Below are 20,262 nucleotides of genomic sequence, written 5' to 3' on the forward strand. Positions count from 1 at the left end.
GATCGCCTCCTTTCCATTCGTATCCCCCACCCACCAGATATAATCAGACTTAGCACATTTCATCTTCAAAGCACTTTGCAAACATTAATTCATTAATCCTTTAACCCTCCTGTGAAGTAATTAAGCCTTATCCCTGTTTTACAGACCTCTTTATCTTCAGAATCTGCTCATTCATTTTTAGTGCACCCATCGCAATATCACAGCAATAGAGAAATCATAGCACAGAGTTGTGCGGAGCCCCATTTCAGGCCTGCTGAGCTCTGGAAATCCCACAGGAGCTCCAGGACTTCAGGGAGGCCGCGGTTCTGCTTTGCTCCTGCAGGGCGTCCCCATTTAATCGCCCTGGTAAAGTTGTTGGTCAGCTGTTGGCCAAAACACTTCCACTACTGACAGAGCATTTACTCACTTACAGCCTCAGCGGGCTTCACGTGCAATGGGGCAGAAAAACAGACCCAGTCTATAGAGCTACTGAATAATTCATTTAACAATAATTGTTTGTCTTCCAAGGGAGCAATTCGGATGGGACAATTCAAGAAACAGAACAAGCCATAATCAGATCACATTTAATACCCATCTGAGAGGCAAAGAGAAACAACTCTGTGTTTACATCACAGTCCGGATTCCTTCCTGTTGGTCTTCTGTTAACCTCCAGGAGGGCGGTGAGGCCAACAGCCTTCCCTGAGCTCCACCAGGACTGCTCTGCCCCACTGAGCAGCTCCCAACGGCCCTCCCTGCACAGTTGGTTTTGGGATCGCAGCAGAAACAATCGTGCCTCTGTCTGTGATGCGGCAGAGCAGAATGAATGGATGCTGAAATGAGATGTTGTATTGTGAGAACAGACGAAGGGCATGGAAGAAAGCTCCTTTCTATGGCTCAGTTTGTAGAGTCAGACGAGAGAGGGATTTATTTTTTGTTACTGGTCCAATCATCTGATTGTGAGTGGATGCCAGTAAAAACTGGGACTCCCCACATCCTACCTTCCCTCTGCTCTATTTATTTTTGCACCTTCTGAGCACGTGGCATCTCAGCAGCACCTCACCTGCTGCCCCAGAGGACGAAGCACGCCGGCAAGAGGAGGAGGAGGGCTGTGACACATCCCCATAGAACAGCGAGCAAAACCTTTCCCAGGCATCGGAGCCGAGAGGACATTTCCAGCGCCCCCTGATTTCGCGAGGGGAAACTCCACCTCAAAGCAGCGCTGAGGGCACAGCATCGGGAATTTGTCCTGAAGAGCCCAGAAGGTGAACGTTGTAACCACCAGGCAGGCTGACAAAGGTAAAAGAGCAATACCTATTGTAGGCAGAAGCCTGGAGCAGCTATGCTGGCAGAAAGATTAATTAGCTTTGGGTGTGAGCTGGAACCACACAGCCAGCAGTCCTGAGGTCTGCGTTACTCCCAGCAAAGCGGGAAGTGCAGATCTGTCCCTGATTACACCGAGGCAAGGATTCCATTTTCCTGTTCCTCGGCTTTCACCTCAGTTCTACCCACACAGGAACAGTCATTGGCCTCAGTCACAGCTGAATACAAACACTGTGTGTGTGAGGCGAGACTAAAATGCATTCTTCCTTGTTCTGATGGGATCCCAGTGCAGGAAAAGCTCTGCCTGTTAGACTGAACATCAGCCCGAGTGCAGCCAGGGACAGGGATGACATTCTGGACTCCATTAACCATTACAAGCCACCAACCTGAGAGCTGATGCCAGCCCAGTTACGATACCTTTAACACCTACAATACCTTCAATACCTACAATACTTTGTCCCAAGGCAAAAGGTGTTGAATTTGATGTGTTTACAATCACAATCTTGCTGTCATCACCACGATCAGTGAGGAGTAAACACTGAGCAATGGTGCACAAACACTGAGCTGGCAGCACTGTCTGCCCCAGCCCTGCGGGTGCGCTCATTCCGGACAGCCAGGGTGCTCCAGCAACTGCAGCACAGCCTTTGGGATCAGTGCTTTCCCAACATGCAGCGCTGCAGGCACTGGCTGGGTCTCCTTGGTGGTTTGGCAAATATGTCAGAAAAGGCTGTTCTCAGCAGGCTGGTTGGAAACATCTGGCTTTAATTCTTCTTTAAAGCTGTGACAGTCGTTTGGACATCAAACCACTTTCCTTTCATCTATCCGGAGGACTAACCCTGTGGCAGAGCAGCTGACTTTCAGCCTGCCATTACAGTGAGCTGACTTTCATTACCCTGCAGGAAGAAAGAGGTCACAGAGGAGCCAAGGCTGCACTCTTTGCAGGGGGAGAGATCTCGGGAGAGGGCAGCCGCTCACAGCCGATGCTTTTTCCTGCTCTCCTCCCTCCCTACAGTTCTTTTCAAGTCGTTTCAAGGCATACATTTCTCTGTCAAAATATCTCAAGGAGGGCTCAGAGTCCAGCTTAGGCCTGATTTAACTCAATTCTGAGAACCAAAGCTCTTGAGGAACTGACCGACGTGGCACGCTGTCCTGAGCAGGGAAGAGAGTGCCATTGTGCCGGAGGGAGGAGCTGTGTCTGTTCACATGTCCCACAGCTGAGGATGCTGAAGGCTTTGTGCATGGGCTGGCACGCTGGGAAGGAGTCTCTGATAAACAGGAATGCAGGCAGAGGAGTTTCCTCAACAACTCCTGGAGGACAATCCTAGTATCACTAAGTAACAGATCAGGGGGACAATGTTTTGAGCTCTTTGTGCAACCGAAGAGGCCAAAAGCAAGAACACAATGCTGGAAGGATCAGCTGCGCCATCACACGATCCATGTAACCACAGCAAAGTTTGATCCAAAGCCAGAGAGGCTCTTGGCTCTGTTTGCAGGTCTGAGCTCAGCAGATCATGCAGTTGCATTTTCACAAACTGGTGCTGAAGCAAACTGAGCACAGTCCAGACAGAACCAAACCCACCAGCGTGGGATCGGTGCCTCTCCGAGGGGATGAGCAGCAATTGCTGGGTCTGACCCCAAGCCTTCAGCACCAGGCAGACAGCACAGAGCTGCAGCTCCAAGCAGCAGCCAGGCAACAGCACTGAACAATCAGTTTCCCATGTCAGACTGGCTACGCCCAAAGTCTTGGCAGTGCTGACTGTATGAACTGTGGCAGCAATATTGAATAAAACAGCTCTTCTCATCTGCCCACCCTCCTTCCCGGCTAATGTGCTGCTCTCTTCAAAACACCACAGTTAAAAGGATTTACCCTTTTAGTTCAAGTGCCCATATAAAAGCAATACACACAGCCAGACAATATGCTGTCCCGTGCATTCACAGCCATTGTCCAGAGCTGTCTGGAAGGAAAAGTGCCATGTGGCAAGAGCACAGGACTGCTAACAGACAAAGAAACTCAAGCAAGTCTTTTGGTGACTCTGAGTTTCCCACCTTTCCTTGCAGCACCAACATTACTTGCGGGGCAGCCAGGACACACAGGAGCTGGTCTCCAATATCCTGGTGCAGGACAGCAGGAGCATCCCTCTGCCTCTCACTGTCTCACCCAGGACCAAGGCTTCCTGGCAGGGAACTGGAGTGAATCATGCAGAAGGAGAGAACTGGAGCAGGAAATACAGCTGCCAGGCTGACTCAGCACACGGCTTCTCTCTTGGACCTTGAACAGATGGGAACTGTGATCAGTGTTAATGTTTAACTCCACCAAAAATCCCCTGTTTAGCAAAAGACACCTGAAGCTCACCAGCTTTTCTGGAAGGAGGTGCTTTGCTTTGCCAGGAGATGCGCTGATGATGATTCCTCAGTGGCCAGATCAGCAATTGCACCTTTTAGCAGGCAAATGAAATCCAAAGGGCCTCACAACAGAGAAGCTCCAGGAAGGAGATGGATAAAATCAGTTAATCTCTGCAGGCCTGCACTATGCTGGGCATGTCAAGTCACACCATAACTACAGATCTGCTTTATAGACCTCCAATGTGTAGAGCAATAACAAAGCATGCATCTGTGCAGAGGCCCGAATTGTACAACAGTCACCAATGAGCTGGAAAATAAGTAAACAGTGAAGTGACAAATCTACTGATACGGAACTACTCAGGACATCCAAACTGACTGGAAAGAGTCAGGAAGGAATCCCACATCACTGGGCAATCCAACAACGAATGCAAATATGAAGGGGCAAAGCTAGCTTGACTGTAATTACACAGTGATGAGGTCTAAGTTTGCTATTTCTACTTAGAAAGGAGCTCATGGAATCATGGGGTAGTGAGCTCTGCATTCACTGGTGAAAACAAGCAGTATTTTTAAAAAGAGACACAACAAGGAAGAAAAGAAATCTGCACTGATCCCATAGGATGCCAGCACTCATTTTTTATTGCACTTTACCTGCAAGGTTAACACTTGGGTGTGGTTTGGTTGGTTCTCTTTGTTGTGGTACTGACACGTGCTGTGTGAAAGAAGCAATCCTGGAGTCTTAAACTGTGCCTAAAGGAGAGCTTGGAAAGGGCTGCAGGAGCCAACAAGGGCACTTGTGCTGTAACTCATGTCTATGCTGTAACTCTGTCTTTCTGGAACAGCTGTTTCCTGGAGGGCTTAAAGCCTCTCCTCCTCAGTCCCGCAGTCACCACATCTGTGATGGTATCTCCTTTAAGTTATGCTATGCTACATTAATGATGTATTTTTCTACTGCTTTCCCTTTATTTAAAAAAAATAAATAAATAGAAGGGAATGTAAGGACTGATAGAGCGTGTTTGGAAGTGAAGTAAAATTCCAGTTTAATCGCTGATTAAACAAATGAGTGGTGCTGCTGGGAGGGGGTCACATGAAGTTCATTGGCTGGGTGGAGGGAAAGAAAAAGCCATGTGGGTGTTCAAGCACCGTCCATACCTTTGAGTGTTTCTTCAGCAGCTACCTCACCCTACCTGCTGCTGCTGGGCCTCTTCTGGAGGAAGTTCAGCAGCTCCAACAACCAGAGAAATCAGGTAGAGGAAGCAGATTCCCTCAGGAAGTGCTGCTGCAGTGAGAGAGAAACCCTCAGCTGGGGTACCAGGCAGAGAGTGCTGAAAAGGCAAAATAAACGTTATTTGGACTCTCCTCTCTAGGACAAATAATGCCCTAAGAGTAATGCTAGAGAAGATGCTGTCCCTTTAAAAAAAAACATTAACAAAAAAACCCAAACACCCGTTACATAAAACATAAACCTGTTAATAATTACACCTGAGATTATTCTCCTGCAATAGGCTGGCTGTATCTCACTGACTCATCAGCCTTTCTCCCTGCAGTTCACAGCAATCTCTTACTAAACCACAAAGACACCAGAAACACTCCGGTCCTTTTCACTCTATGATGGGCTCATAACTGTCAGCTGCAGCTCGGGAAGGGGAGCACAGCATTGTTATGGATACCTCCCTGAAGCCACTGGCTCAGAATACAACAGCAGCTAAAAGCTCCATCTGAATGTTGGCTGTTTCCAAGAAGGACACCATGGTGAGGCCAAAGTCCTCATCTCTGCTGTTAGAAAAGTGCTCAGTTTGCTCACAGCTGCAGCAGTTCTGGTCCCAGCAGCATAGAAGAATGTGATGGAGGTACAGAGGGTGCAGAGGAGGGCAGGGGGCAGATGTCTTCATAAGGAGCTACCAAAATGCTTGGGACTCACTCTTCAGTTTGTAGAGAAGGCTTAGAAGGATCTCAGTGAGGCTTTTATAGGTGTGAGGTTGGTAGAACAAAGAAATGCAGACTTTGTATTCACCAAATGTGCCTACAGAAGAACACTTTACAGCTGTAAGATCAGCTGAGAGGACAAAGTCCTTTTTGACACAGGAAACTACCAACGTGTTTAAAAGGTTTTACAGAAAGTCATGAGCAGCAGCAGGCACATAAATGGCTGCTAGAGGGGCAGCAATGCACCCTTTAACCTCTCTAACCCATTCAGGATGCTGGAGGGAAGTGGACCCAGCTCAACCAATGCAATCCCACAAACCTTGCAAATCGCTAAGTCCACGTGGTGTCTTCTAACTGCTGCACTCATCTCCCTCTCAGCTCCTCCTTGCTGCTGTGCCTCACTTTACAGCATGGCCTCATTTAGACTCCAATCCTGCAGAAGCTCTGCTGAGCTGAGCTCCAGGAAGTGCTGCACAGAGGAAAGCTGCATGCATGGCATGGGCTCAAAGCTGCCTCAGATGTGCAGTCTGTTTTGCTGTGTTATTTGTCACTGGTGTCCTGCAGCATTCCTGGCACCAGACAAAGGGAGGCAAGGCCAGAGGGGCTCAATCCTATGGCAGTCCCACGTCTGCATGGACGTCGCAGTGTCTGGAATGGCAGCAGCAGCTCTGAGAAGCAGTTGAGCTGTGCCTGCAATGCCCTGCTGGCATCACCAAAGCAAACAGGCCGTTTCCTGTGCAAGCCATGCCTTTAACAGCACCACGCAGAGCTTATCTGACACACTTTGGCAACAGTCCCATCTGCTGCACCTGGACGCACCCCCGACCCTCCAGCACAGATCAGCCTCTGCGAAGTTACAACGTCCATAATTTAAGCTGTGTGTATTTTCTAGGCCAGCAATGGGAAGAGCACATTTCACATGTCAGTGCCTGAGGTTACTCCACAAGCAATGCCAGCTATCGATTCCAACTCGTTGCTTCCTGCTTCATGGCTGGGGTGGGTGGGGAGCTGTGCGAGCAGCTCCGGAGAGCGGAGCTGTGCTGAGCATCGGGCACAGACGGAGCTGTGGCTGCAGAGAGGCCCTATTGAGCTGTCAGCCTGTGGGAGTGAGGACACAGCATTTTAACTCAAGGATTTCATGTTTCATGCTGCTGGAACACCAGAAAGGATGTAAGATAGAACAAAAATAAATAAAAGGGCACCTACAGCAATTCCTGAAGCGCACTGATCAGATAAACGAACGGAGAAGCCGCTTTCTGGCTGCAGACTCACGCTCGTGTCATGCTAATGAAGATGCATAAACGCCTAGCATCTCAGGAATGCGGGTTATCAAGTCGGGCTGCTGAAAACCTCATTGTTTTGTTTTTAAACACGCTCGGGCTGTGCAGGACCCCACCGCGGGCAGCTCCTCGTCCCGGCACGGCGCCCTCCACGTACGGCCGCACCACGCAACCACGCGCTGCCCACCCGCACCTCTCGGCTCCGGCCCCGCGGGCAGCCCTGCGGTACTGAGCGCTGTTCGTACCACCACCACCCGAAAGAGCTGCCCAAAAGGGCCCGACCCCCACCAACGACACCACACCACTACCCTCCCCTCGACCGCCACGCACGCGCGGGGAAGACCCTGTGGGGAGTCGAGCTACGCATGCGCTGAACGAAGACCACGACCACCACCCACCCACCGCCCCCCATTTTTTTCCCGGTAAGGGTTGGGGCGTGGTCTGTGGCGGAGGGGCGTGGCCTGGGGGCAGAGGGGCGTGGCCAGCTCGGCTGCCCGGCGCCGCCGCCGGCGCGGAGGTGCAGTTGTTACCCCGTCCGCGACAGGTGTGCGCGTGGAGCGCGTTCGGCCGCCGCAGGTGCGTGAGGAGGGAGGGGGGCGCGCAGACCGCCGGGCCGGAGGGGGGCGCCCTGCCCGCTGCGGCCCTGTCAGAGGGGGTCGGGGCTGCCGAGGGGTCCCCGCCGTGGGAGGCTCCGAGGGGGCGCTGGGCCGCGGGGTCCGGTGGTGGGGAAGGGTGGCGGTGCCCGGCGGGCCGCGCGGGTGTTCTCGGGCTGCCCCTCCCGAGCCCGGCGGTGCCCGCACGGTGCCGGCCGTTGGCAGCGGGGTCGGGTCGTCGCGGAGCTCAGCATGGGAAGCAGAGAGGGAGCGAGCCGGACGGGTTAAAAGCAAGGAAGAAAGGTGCTGTGTGGGTGCGGGACGGGCGGCAGGTGAGGAGGTCCCGGTGCCGCGGTGCAGTGCTGCTCGGTTCGATGCAGGTGCCGGGAGCGGTGCTCCGGGCTGCGGGGTGGTCGCTAAGCAGTGGTTTTCCTTCGGGACTTTCCGTGTAGTTGGATTTCTGTCTGCTGCAGTGCAGCCCTTCCCTCCGTGGTATCCTGCAGGACTCGAGATTCCCCTCCTCCTTCTGGGGACTCTGTCCCGTCTTTAACATAACTGTCTGTGTGGCACCACGCAGAATGCTTGCAATCTTGTTTAAATTCTACTCATACAATAAAGAGCTTTTTTTTCCTGACGTGGGTTGGAATAGTTCTTCAGAAGGAGCAGCAAAGGAGGGACAAAGGTGTTTGAATGAGGTGAAACTGAAAGCGAATGGGAGAGGGCTGAGAACGTGGAATGGCGCTGTAAATGTAGGAGCGCCCATTTCTGGATATCCTGGAGTTCTGCTTCGTGTCCCTCACAGCAGCTGAGCCTCTGAATGTGCTCCTTAACTTCCCATGCAATGTCACAGCAGCGGCTGCTGCTTCTGTGCAGAGAGACTGCCAAAACAGCACCGATTGTCCTGGCGCACCTGTGGCTGCAACGCAGCAAATGGTAGGAAACAGAACAGTAACACAATGGTGGAAAAATTCATCTGCAAACAGTGACTGCTGAAGGCTCCTGTGCTTGGGTATCAAATTAAGGCCCATTTTCTGCACGATTTAACTAGATTTTGTTTTCTCAGTGTTGTACTGCAACTGTCCTTCCGTGTAAGGTGCACATCAGTCAGCGAGCTGCTGTCTGCCAAGGGAGGCTTCTAATGAATGCCCTGCTACTGTTTGCTGTGCAGAACCGACTCCTGTTTGGTGCATGGCGATTTAAACTGCAAAGTGAGGCTTCAGATGATCTCCTCTTGGCTCCAGATTAATCACCAAACAGAAGTTGAAGCTGTAGCATTCGACAGCTGGCTCGGAGGGTTTTCTTTTTCAGCAGATGCCTTTTTCAGGAGTAAATTTAAGCTGCAGTCTCTGTGGATGTATTCCACGCCTTTACGGAATCTCTATGCTAAGTGTTTGCTGCACTGATAGCAGGGGCTCTGTCTTGTCATCACAGAAATGCTGGTTTATTTGCATGTAAGGTATGCTTGTTAAAAAGGGAGGATATTGAGCACCCCCCATATTCTACTTAGAGCCATTAACTCTGTGGGTGATCATTTGTGCGGCTGGTAAAGAGCGACAGCTTCTTTAAGTCTGGAAAACAGAGAGCATCCTTATTCCAGTTTAGTCCTGACAAAACAGGGTAACAGCAGAGGTGGTTTAGGGATGCCAAATGTTTCCTGGAAACGATGAATTTAAAAAAGTAACTCCTCAGTTGGAGTTTCTCTTGCTGGAAGGGGCCATGGGTGCACTTCAGAGGCTGCCTTCAGTGGGAGATGTGAGCCTGAAGCTGCAGCAGGCTGCGACTGAAAACGTAATGCTGATAAGTAGTTTCAGTGTGTTTCAACACCACGACAAAAATAGTGTAACTTTTCTGGTTTGCCATGATAGTTCAACCTGTACATCTAAAAGCACCATCTAAATCACGATCTTGAAAAACATGTGCTGGCTTGGCGTGTCGTTCTCTCCATGACATCAGGTGAGTTAAGGAATCTCAGAGGAAGTCCCATCCTCCCTGACGATACCCACCAGGGCAGCAAGGTGTTCATTGGCTGCGTGTTTTATCTCTGCACAGCAGCAGGGTGCAGCACTGGAGAGGTTCCTCTGCTTCCAGCAACAAGCCGGCGCTTTGCAGACCCATTCTCCCCTGTCAGCATTGGTTCAGGTTCTTCTGCCTCAACTTCACATCAGATCAGTGAGATTCCACTTGCTGCAGCTGAGTTCTTTTGGACTGAGATGCTGCAGAATCCCAAATCTTTGATGCTTTTGAGGAATTGCATTGTATGTGTATGAGGATTTCAGATGATCATCGCTACATTTTACTGTTTATATCAAGTTCCTAAGGTGCCTTTTAAAGACTCAGGCTTCTGGAGTTCTGTAACCTAATGGTCAGCTAAAAAACTCATGGAAAAAAAACAGGAAAGAGATCAGCCTGCCTGATGTCACCACTGCAGGAGCAGGCAGTGCACTTGCTGCAGGCATTGTGTGACACAAGGCGAGGGGTAAAAGAAAATAGGAGAAAAGGAAAGGCGTTGCCTCACAAGCTTTATTTTTGTCTTATCAAGGAACTCTTTAAATTAATCTCCCCTCCTTTCCTCCTCCAGAAAAGAAAACTGTGTTTTAAAATATATATGTATATATATATATATGTTTATGAGATACTGACTTGCTGACTTATGCTGTGAAAAGCTGTACACAATTTCTTCCATTTTACAGCAAGGCAAAAGTAATCAAAACTATTCCTTTAGGTAACTGCTAGCGATTGTGGCAAGAGATTTACAGCTGCCTCTGTGAACAGAAGACTTATGTTGGCTCACAGAGGAAACGGCTGCTGCATGAAGAGTGAACACCACCAGTGAATGAAAAATGTTTGCATAGGAATTACATCCTCTTAGGTTTCATAACTCAAGCCTTCTTACATAAATGCCAGAGCATTTGGTTCAGAAAGCAGAACAAGAGAGGGCATACCAGGGCTTCCTGGAGCCTGTGTGTGTAAAGGAAAGACAGAACTTCGCATCAGCGTCCCTTTCAGTCACAGTCTGCTTCTTACTCGTGTTCTGCTTTACATCCTATCTCTTGCCCCATTCACTGTAGTGGTGTTTTATCAGGGGCACCACCTCAATGGCATCTGCAGAGGAAATTATAACTTTAGTCTGATGCTGAGGGGTATTTTTTGGTCAGTTGATGGACAAGGTTCTCGATGATCAGCACTTGGTGGCACAGGTAGTTCAGCAGCTCATGAACTGACTTCAAATGGTGACTATCAAATCACTCTGTGCAACTACTTTTCTGCTCATATAACTCATACTGACTGACACTGTGCTTTCTTCCTCAGTAGGTGCTTGTGGTGATAAGATGGAGCCTTCCCCGTTTAATAGAAGACAATGGACTTCTCAGTCTTTGAAAATCACTGCAAAAGAGCTTTCTCTTGTCAACAAGAATAAGTCATCAGCACTTGCGGAGAGGTTCTCCAGGTAAGTACTGCGAGGATTCTGAACACAGTCTGTGTGGGGAGGTTAAAGCTGAGATACTGCACAATACCTGCTTCACTGATGGTTGCTTTGCTTCTCAAAAAGAACATTGCTCTTACATTTACAGAATCTTACATTTCTGGTTCAGTGTATGCTGTGCAAAACTTCTTCTAGTTGCTGACATTGTTTCAAATATCAGAGCTATAATCTCTTCTTTCTACTGTCAGAAAGTGTGATTACAGTTAGATTCTCAGGGTATAGTGTTGGAGTGTAGGCAGCTACTGCTGATGGACTTTTACTTCATCAAAAAAGGGATTTTGCAGCTTCATGATGAGCTGCATAGGATTCTCACTTAACGTGGGAGCTAGGCAGCCAAGTGACCTAGACTTGCATTAATAGTGTAGCAGTGTTTTATTTAAATCTTGAGAATGGGAGAAACTTTCTGGAGTCAACAGAGGAAGGATAATTACGTTCTGGACTTTACACAGAGATGCTGCTCTGTAATGCTGTCCTAGGAAAAGCTGCTTGCTTTGACCAGTCTCGTTAAGGTAATTTATTCACTCATTGGAACTTGATTACAGAACCTAGTCATCTTGCTAAATGTTGGTAATCCTTTGGAAAGGGCTTATTGGAAGTAATCCAAACTGCTACTCCTTAATCAAGCGGAGTCCCTCTACATAAGCAGTGTCAGTTCCTTGCAAAAACACAGTGCTGCTTACTGGCTTTGCCAACTCTGACACTGACAGAGAGGAGTGTTTTCTTCTAAATTGTCATTACTTAAATATTTGTACGTGGGAATATTGTTTTAATCCCCGTAGTGTTTAAATTATCAGTTTTGCCAGGTCAGAGACATGCAAATTTGCAACAGCGGATACTTAAACAGTGCGCTGCGATGGGCTGACTTACTGAGTGCTGCCTGAAACTCTTCAGTCCTTGTGTATGTTTTCCAGTTTGGCTGAGCACTTTCATCCCCATGTCTCTATTGCTTTTTCCAGCAGTATTGATCTCTCTTCCTCCATAAAATTATTTTCTCAGAATGTCTCATTCCAATTTTGGAAGCTCTGCAGTATACAAGACATAGGTTGGTACATTTGTGTGAATTAAAGAGGGCCAGCTACAATTCACTCTGTACAGTAAATGCAATTTGTAAAGCAGCAATAAACAAGAGTGCAATGTGCTCTTCTGCATGAAGAGAGAGGAAACCTGCATAAGAGCACACAATTCACAAAAGGAAAAAAAAGTCACTGAGGCTGATCAGCTGTAAGGCAGGTATTTGTGTGTAAGTTTTTTTCCTTAGAAAGAATCTGGTCCTTCTAAGGGGCTTTTTTTTTTTTTTTCCTTAGAGCCTCTGATGTACATTAGATCTTGGTTTGATACCAGCCATTATTTAAAGTCTGAAGCTGATGACTTACAGTATCAGTGACTCATTTATGGCCTGTAACATATTCATAGTTTTATCAAAAGTAGAATTGCACAGAAAACAAAGACCCAGAGATAAGAAAAACAGAAACATGTTGAGGGATGATTCTTTTCTTTGAAAAGCACAGTTTTGATTGCAAATGGGAAAAATGTGTTTGATCAGATTAATTTGTGCATTTCAAAAGCAAAGTGCAATTGCTGTGCAGTGTACTGATCAGTGAGGGCGGTGTGCTCTGAGCTGTGGGTGCATTTACTCGCAGCAGAGTGGCATGCAGATTGCTGGGAGTTTTCTGTAGCTTCTTAAAGGACTTTGATTCATGATCCAGGGTAGCTTATCTTCACAGGGCTGTGATTAACGTTTCCACTGCTGGGGTGATTCAGCTGCTCATGAAGCAACTGCTGAATTGGTGCAGTTTACCACCCAGCATAGTACGATAAACTGGCACTTATGTAGATTTTCTGTGTATGCCAAGCTGTAATTTGTTACGGTTCAGCAGCTGCTGTATAAATAGCTGAGGCAATATTCCTGTGAGGGGACACAGCAGACAGCTGGGAGGGAGAAACAATACAGCTATTCCAAGGTAAACTGCCTAGATTTGAGAATGAGAGTGCTTAGTTAACAAAAATTATCAACGCATGTTATTACTGTAAGCTGGATGACTTAAAACGTGTCTGTTATTTTGCATTGTTCAGATACTATTCACTACTGTTTTTTCCAGCCTTGGGTTTTATTTGGTAGGTGCACAGAGTCCTAGGTGGAAATGAAATATCAGCCGTCTTCGTGATCATTCAGTATTCTAGTTTAAAACTGTTGTGTTTTTTTTTCCTCCTTCCTATTTCCCAAAGGTATCAGAAAGCAGCTGAAGAAGCCACGGCTGAGAAAAAAAGAAATGTAAGTATCTGTTTCCTAGGCAATAAGCAACAGCCTGCAACCAGAATGGATCACCTGCATGAAATGTTCCTGTGGCAGTTTATTTTGGGAATATCAAAGCTGTTGCTATGTGTCCTACATATGTGTCCTGAGAAAACTCAGACAGTGTCTGCCTTTGACCCATTCCCTCTTCTTTTCATGACTGTGAATGAAAGGAAAGAAAATCAAGTGACTTGCCCAAAGCTACATGTTGAATCACCAGTTCACTCCTAAGCAAAAGGCAGAATGAGTTGGCTGTCATTTCTAACCACAACCTCTTTGTTCTTAGCTGTAGGCAGTTATGTGGTACCTCTTCCTTAACTAAATTTAAAAGTCTGCTTAAGAAGAAGCTGCCAGCCTCTCTGAAATCTAGCATGCATCTCTTTGATAACTGCAGAATCCATTAAGGGATCTTCTCTGAAACGGTGTACAGAGTTCAAACTGTCCCTGAATGTGGGAGAGCCATCCTTCTTGGCTCTGCTAGAGCTGTGCATTCACCCTGCACTGCACTTGCTGCTATGGGGTCAGGAGACCCTGATGGAAGACCAGGTGTTCACAAGCAGACCTTTTAATTTTCATTTTAAAAGAACAGGATATATAGGCATGCTAAGAAATCTCTGTAATGCTTTAGAAGTCATTTTGCTTCTCTCTGGGATACAGAAGTGATAAAATAAGTGTTCTAAAAATTATTCCCCAGTCTTAAGTTTACTTCATTGCTTCTAAGATCAGGAATAGGCAAGTCCCAAGCAAAAATGACTGGGCTACAAAGTATGCCAGGGCTTCATGGCAATACATCTCATATCCAGAGGTGGAAACCTGCTGTGCAGTTTTAAGTACTTCTGTTACACTACAACATTTGCCTTACAACTTTAGTACTTTCTTTTAAATACAGTCAGCAAGTGAGCTGATCTTTTTGAAGCCTAGATGGATTCAAGTTAATTTGCAAAGCAGTGTTCAAAATGTGACCAGAAGAGTAATGGGGTGAGAGACTTAAATCTTAATATAGCTGCTAATCCTGCTTAATTCCTGTAAGCCTTGCAGACCTGCTCCACTTGCAATGAGTCTGATACACAGTGGACTCCGTAAGGGAGGGACAGCAAAAATGCAATGCTGGCAGGTAATAGATTTGAATGAATCAAACATAGACTGGCCTGTTACTCTGAGGAGGGGTAACTGCTTGTGAGCAAAATTAACATGGAAAGCATTTGAATGTGCTCCATGTATTACCATCTAACTCACAGTGGTAAGGCAACACTTGTGCTTTGTGTGAATGTTTCCTGTCTAGAGCTTTCAGTGTGTTGAGTGAAATAGAAGGAAAAGTCCAGCAAATGATCTGGTATTTATGAATGGGAGCAAACAGAAATATCTTGTCTGTGCCTTGCTTAAGCCTTACTCTGCATAGTAGTAAATAGTGAAGCCAGATCTCTTGTAAGTGAAATGTTTATGTTTGGTGCTAGTATAAATGTAAAAGATCAAAAAGTACTGGTTTTTGGAAGCTAATCAGTAGCTTTTTGGAAGGGTTATTAATTGTTGTCTTCTGAAGCAGCTGGAAGACACTGCAACTCTTGGCACACCACGCATCTCTGTGGCTGTGTTTTCTGTTGTTTGTTTGTTCCAGGACTAGAGACCCTTGTTCTGTAGGTTTGGGTCCCCTTTCCTTCATGTGTGGATTGGAGCCTTTTGTGTGTCATTTAACTCATTAGACCTTGACTCCCTTTTTCCTTATAAGGCCATCCTGTTTGCTCACTTCCTGCTTTAGCTCCTGACTTTTCTCTTCTCCCCCCTCCTTCCTTTCCTATCCTGGATGCTTTCTCCATGTGGCACAGTTGTAACTATTCACAGCTGTCTGAAAAAGCAGAGAGCTGAGATCAGTACTGAGCCTTTAACTTCCTTTCTCATAGAAAGGAAGTACTTCATCAGGCACATAACTGGAATTTAACTTCTTGTTCTTTCAGAGCACAGAAAATCTTCCCCCTCATTTTAAGAGAGGGAATCTGAGCGTACTAAAGAAGAAGTGGGAGAATCCAGTGCCGGGAACGGAGCCTCGGAAGGAAACGCTACGGAGCAGCTGTGCTGAGGTTAGGCACAGGGTCGCGAGCCCCGAGCTGGGAGTTGGAAGCAGCCTTGCTTTTTCCTCAGACACAGAGCAGATCCCGGCAGCCGGCACAGCATCTCACGCCCAGGCCTCTTCTGGCACCCCTGGCCAGCTGCAGAGTCCCGGTGTTGACAGCAGAAAGTCTCAAAGCCACTCACCGGAGAGTGGTAAAATGGAAAACTATCTGAGAGAGTCCAGAGAAGTGGAAAAGCCTGAAGCCAGTGAAAACGCAGAGTCTTCGGGGAAGATAGAGAAGTACAGCGTTCCGCTGAACAAGTTAAAGATGATGTTTGAAAAGGGTGAAGCAGCTCAGCCCAAGGTAAGGATCCGACCTTGCAGATCTTAAGGGAAACTAAAAGTGCTGCCTGCTGGGCATAGGGAAAAATCCCCAGAGGGAGTGGCTGAGAGCGACTGACTCTGAGTGATGGTATTCATTGTTTGAGTTGAATCATAGCATAGCCACTGTTAATAACTTATTTGAGCTGTGTGAATACGTGTAGGGTGCTGCTCTGCTTTGTCGACTGCTCGCTGCAGATGTATGATGAATTTGCTTTTGATTGAAGGTTAACGTTTAAAATGAGAAAAATGTGTGGAATTTATTAAGATTTTGTTCAAAGCGTGAAGGGAGTGTTTATCTCCTATGAAGAGTAAGATGAGTTACATAAACATGAACTGTGTCAAAGTAGACATAGTTATATACAAAGGTTGTTTGAAGAGAGCTCAGCAGTATCGGCAGTCACGGCTGAGATGGATGCACTGCCACAGCGAAGGGCTCTATGTGTGTCTGTGTGTGTGTCGCACGACCAGACGTAGATGTGTGTATAGAAGAGCCGTGAAATACCTCTGTCTTTTCCTCGCTCTTCTTTCATCTTTGTATCTTAACAAATGTTTCTTATCAAAAAATCCTCGCCGGGTAAAGAAGCCGAGATCGCCACACAAGCTGCTGCCTTCACTCGTTTTGACTTGCAAATGCACAGGGCTTGCATTTTCCTACAACTGCTCATGAAATCTGATCCTGCATGTGGACTGCAGACTGTGTGTCCCGGGGGAGAATTGCTTAACTAGAAAATGAGTTGCATATGCCATTGACTTGCAACACAGTCCCGAGGCTGGTGGAGTTTCCAGTTTTCTCATAGTTTCCTACACTTCTGGCTTTGTTTTACTGCGAGTGATTTTCTTGCGCTATTGAATAAAACTAGCAGATTTTGCACAAAGATTTTTTAAAAACATGTATCAGTTAGGGGATTCGGAGGGGCAGCTCTTTGTTAAGTAAGTTTGGGGTCTGTATATGGTAATTGCACGGCTTAGATTTTGTTTGTCATTCTCTAAGAGCCACCCATACTATCAGGGCTGTTTTCAGGGTGGGACGTGGAGGGTGATTTCCTGATAGCACTGCTCTGAACTGTTGCTGTAGGATTAATCCGTCAGGATTCCTCAGGAAAGTTCCATCTTGCAGATGGATGTGAAGTAATTTTATCTTAGCCTGGGGAATAAAATTGTTTTGGAGATGACTGAATCTGGAACTGATAATTCTCTTAAGCTTAGTCATTTGAATGTGGTTGAAATCTGAGTGAACGCAGTAAATATACAGGAGATATTAAGTTCTTCAGGTTAGGTTCAAATCCTGTTCCTATTCCAAGTTAATCTGGTTACTTTATAATTTTGGAAGGGAAAAGGCATGAAGGGCTCTGAAGTTTAAGTCGGGGGGAGGGGTGTCTGATCAGAAAGCACTATTGTAAGGTTTCTGGTTCTGGGATTTTATCTGGGGATTGGAGGATGATGTCATGTAGTCACGTACAATGAAGATAGTTCAGCGCCATGGGGACACAGATCTTTTTCACTGAGGTAGGAACTGACTGCAGGATCTGCAGTTCTCTCTTCCATTTATACTCTTCCTGAACCCTGTTGGTTGATAAATTCCTGGTTTAAGTGCAAGCAAGGCTTCCTTCACCTGAGAAATGGTAATTTTCTGTGGTATTTGCTTCATTCTTATGGTATAAGCACTGCCAGAGCTTTCCTGACAAAAACATCTGTGTAAGTTAAGTGGCAATATGGCTATAGGTTCATGGCAGTAAAGATAAAATAACTTGCCTGGTTGCTGGGAAAGTCCATGGCAAGAATCCAGGTTACTGCCTGGACTTCCTCACTTGATCCCAGGCTCTGCACAAACCCATTCTGATTTTCAGGGCAAAACTCTCTTAGTTTAATCATCTATTTGTTCAGATTTTGTTCTGTCTTATACAATTTTGATACAAGGCAGATCGTTTTTTTTCCACGAAGACACAGTATAAATACTTCTCAACACATTAGTCTGAACCAGGAGCAGGCACATAGAGGCCAAACATTAGGCCTTTTATCAATTTTGAAGAATTCTTCCTGTAAGTGATAACAAAAACATACCCAAGGAAGATCAGAAGAAAAGAAAGAGCAAGCAGTTCTGCAAGGCTCATTAAAGAAGTTATCTCTAAGTTGGTTTGCGTTCCTCCTTTAAGGCAAAAATTTAGTATGCCTTGTGTGTCTAACCTAATGCTCAAGGTCACATTTGACACAGTTGTCTGTAATGAAATAGGTGTAACTTCTTTTTGGTCTTTTGCCCAACAGCTCCTTGTGCCCCAGGCAAAATGCTGTTAGCTCTGTGGTACCTCTGCGCTCCCTTCTTTTGTCTTAGAACATTGGGGCTTTCCAGACACAAGGAATATTTTATTTCATTTTGCAAGCAGCACAAGCTGTAGCACTGGAATAGTGGCCCACCTGGAATTACAGAGGGAACTGAGTGGGATAAGCCTAAACCTGGGGGTAAGGGATTCCTTTGTGCTAGCAGTGTTACCTTCCATGCACCCTAATCAGCCTAATTCCTTGTGGTCAGGCTGTTGGTGGTAATGGAGAAAGTCTCTCACCTTCCTTTTGGTAAACATTTTTCACTTACTACTCTGCTTTTTTTTCTACCACAGTGTGAGACTATTGATGTAAAATCTACACATCAGCTTTACCCAGTCTGGATTTTTCTTTCTTTTCCCCAGGGAGATGCTAATAGTTTTTTTTCAGGAAGTTGGAATCCCAGACACCAGATCTAAATTTCTTAAGACTTTTGTTCCCCAGCAGTGAAGTCTTCCTCATGAATGCTGCCAGTTTAACTTCCTGTGTGTCTGTACTACAAACTTTGTTCCATTTGTAGCTTCATCAGCCCTGCCGTATGCAAGAGAATGTATGTGATCCATATAACAAACACAAAAACACCCACAGCTTATCTGAATTCACTAGTTCAGAGTTTCCAGTGGGCTAATGAACTTGTTTTTTCTATCTTTATAGGGTCTTCTCTTACTGTGTATTTTGCCCATAAGGATATTTTCTCTATGCTAATGAAAAGCTAGACCCTTTGAAGGGCCAATTTCTGACTGTAAGAGCTTCAGATGTGTGGACTGAAGCTGTCATGAAAGCAGACATAGGCTGAAGAACCATCATCTAAGGATAGTTTGCTCAGAATAAGGAATCTGCAAGTTCTTACAAGTGTGCAGACACTCCCAAACTGAACCTATCAACGCACTCAGTGGAAGGAAAAGGCTTGTCACAGCTAAGCTCTTTTCCAGTAAGAAAAGTTAACAAAGCCTTAAACCACAGAAATAAGAAATATTTCCCATGCTAATGGAAAAAAAAAAAAAGTTTTCCAGCTGCATTTTCCTTTCCTGGTAAAGTGCTGCTTTGTATGCCAAAGCAGTCTGATTTTTCACAGTGATTGTCTTACACTGCAGTTCTGTTTAAATAAAACGTTGGAATTTCCTTCAGGTTGGTGACCAGCAAATAAAAGTTGTTGGAAGGAGGTGGGGGTGCAGGGATGTGTGGTTGTAGCATCTTGCCAAACCTGCCTTCTTCCTCTCATCAGCCTCAAAAGTAATTTCTAACTGTCTCTGTGATTTAACCTTTCCTAAGGAGGGAGATAACAAAGATCTGCCACCTTCTAGTATTTGGAATGTTGTCTTTCAGCTGTGAAAACATCTTATTTCAATGAGGTCCAATTAAATAATTCATTTCATGAGCATTCAGCTGCTCTGAAGTTTTTTTTTTCACAATTCCTCTCACTGAGCACAAGATTTTGGGGAGTTGGTCTCAACAAATGAGCCTTAAATCTGATTGAGCCAGCCACAACACTTGGGTTGTAACTACAAAACTGCCCATCAGCACAGCCTTGCAAATAGTGATTATCCTGTTTATCTGAGAATATTTATCTCTAGCACTCTAGCTTAAGCCTTATCGGACCTAATTAGGGAATTATTTGTTACCAAGTGCATGAGAGATCCAAAGCAAAACAAATAGCTCTAGATAACTTTTGTTACCGTGGTATTTTTTTCCCTTCTGTAGCTGCAAACCAATGCAGATTTCTGTTATCTTGCTCCTTTCGTCATTCTTTTCAATTTTAAATCTTCATAAAATGACTTTGAACATTAATTTCATGAGAAGTGTTATGAGATGCAAAATTCTAGACTGAAGTTTTGTACTTGCAGTGGTAAAAAGCTCACCTGTGTGGTTATCTGATTTTTCAACCAAGATATCTTATTGAAGAACGTTTACCAACCTCTTCACAAGAGTGTTTTCCAGGTGACAAAGGGTCATGTATTCTGTGATCAAACTTAATATTGGTTAAATAAGATGTCACCTGCTAGACTTGTTTATTCTAGTAAAGCAGATTTGCTAGTGACACCTGTGCATCTTAAAGGATTAAATGCAACAATCTTTGTTTGTCCAGGCAGCTGATAGGTGGGTTCTGTCTCTGATAGGTTGCTAGAGACCAGAGGAAGACAGCAATTGGTAGGAGGATTTCTGAAAACAGCTTCTCTTCAGAGGACCTTGATGTTGGCCAAGGAGAGAAGAGTCACAGTGCGTCAGGTCAGTAATCCCCCTGTTTGTTTGTTTGTTTTCCCCAGTTTATATAATATATATAATAGAGAAATACTATATAT

The 20,262-nt window shown here is 45.9% G+C and overlaps 1 protein-coding gene and 1 long non-coding RNA gene across 14 annotated transcripts in view; one reads left to right on the forward strand and one right to left on the reverse strand.

Moving 5' to 3' along the window:
* Nucleotides 1-64: 64 nt before the first annotated feature.
* On the reverse strand, nt 65-7,201 carry LOC121108085. 5 transcript variants are annotated; one of them, XR_005842385.2, is made up of 5 exons: nt 6,772-7,201; nt 5,885-6,663; nt 4,792-4,964; nt 3,653-3,779; nt 65-3,568 (listed from the first exon to the last, which is right to left on the reverse strand). It is a non-coding gene; the product is annotated as an uncharacterized LOC121108085 (long non-coding RNA). The 5 variants fall into 5 exon arrangements; XR_006932289.1 differs by having other exon boundaries at nt 65-1,266; nt 3,346-3,568; nt 3,653-4,964; XR_005842387.2 differs by having other exon boundaries at nt 65-809; nt 1,040-3,568; nt 3,653-4,964.
* The window catches only part of LIMA1 (LIM domain and actin binding 1), a 24,638-nt gene continuing 10,990 nt past the window's right edge, over nt 6,615-20,262 (forward strand). For 2 of the 9 annotated variants that reach the window (XM_025145593.3, XM_040654823.2), the window contains exons 1-5: nt 6,615-7,267; nt 10,748-10,886; nt 13,149-13,194; nt 15,168-15,626; nt 20,080-20,188. In XM_025145593.3, the coding sequence (XP_025001361.2) occupies nt 10,768-10,886; nt 13,149-13,194; nt 15,168-15,626; nt 20,080-20,188 (733 nt within the window). In that variant the 5' untranslated portion in view covers nt 6,615-7,267; nt 10,748-10,767. Of the gene's footprint in view, nt 7,268-7,378; nt 7,771-10,747; nt 10,887-13,148; nt 13,195-15,167; nt 15,627-20,079; nt 20,189-20,262 lie in introns of those variants that run through there. The other 7 variants (XM_004949728.5, XM_015300254.4, XM_015300253.4 and 4 more) reach the window with 5 other exon arrangements.

The sequence above is a fragment of the Gallus gallus genome, chromosome 34, assembly GCF_016699485.2.
Source record: "Gallus gallus isolate bGalGal1 chromosome 34, bGalGal1.mat.broiler.GRCg7b, whole genome shotgun sequence".
Classification (NCBI taxonomy): Eukaryota; Metazoa; Chordata; class Aves; order Galliformes; family Phasianidae; genus Gallus; species Gallus gallus.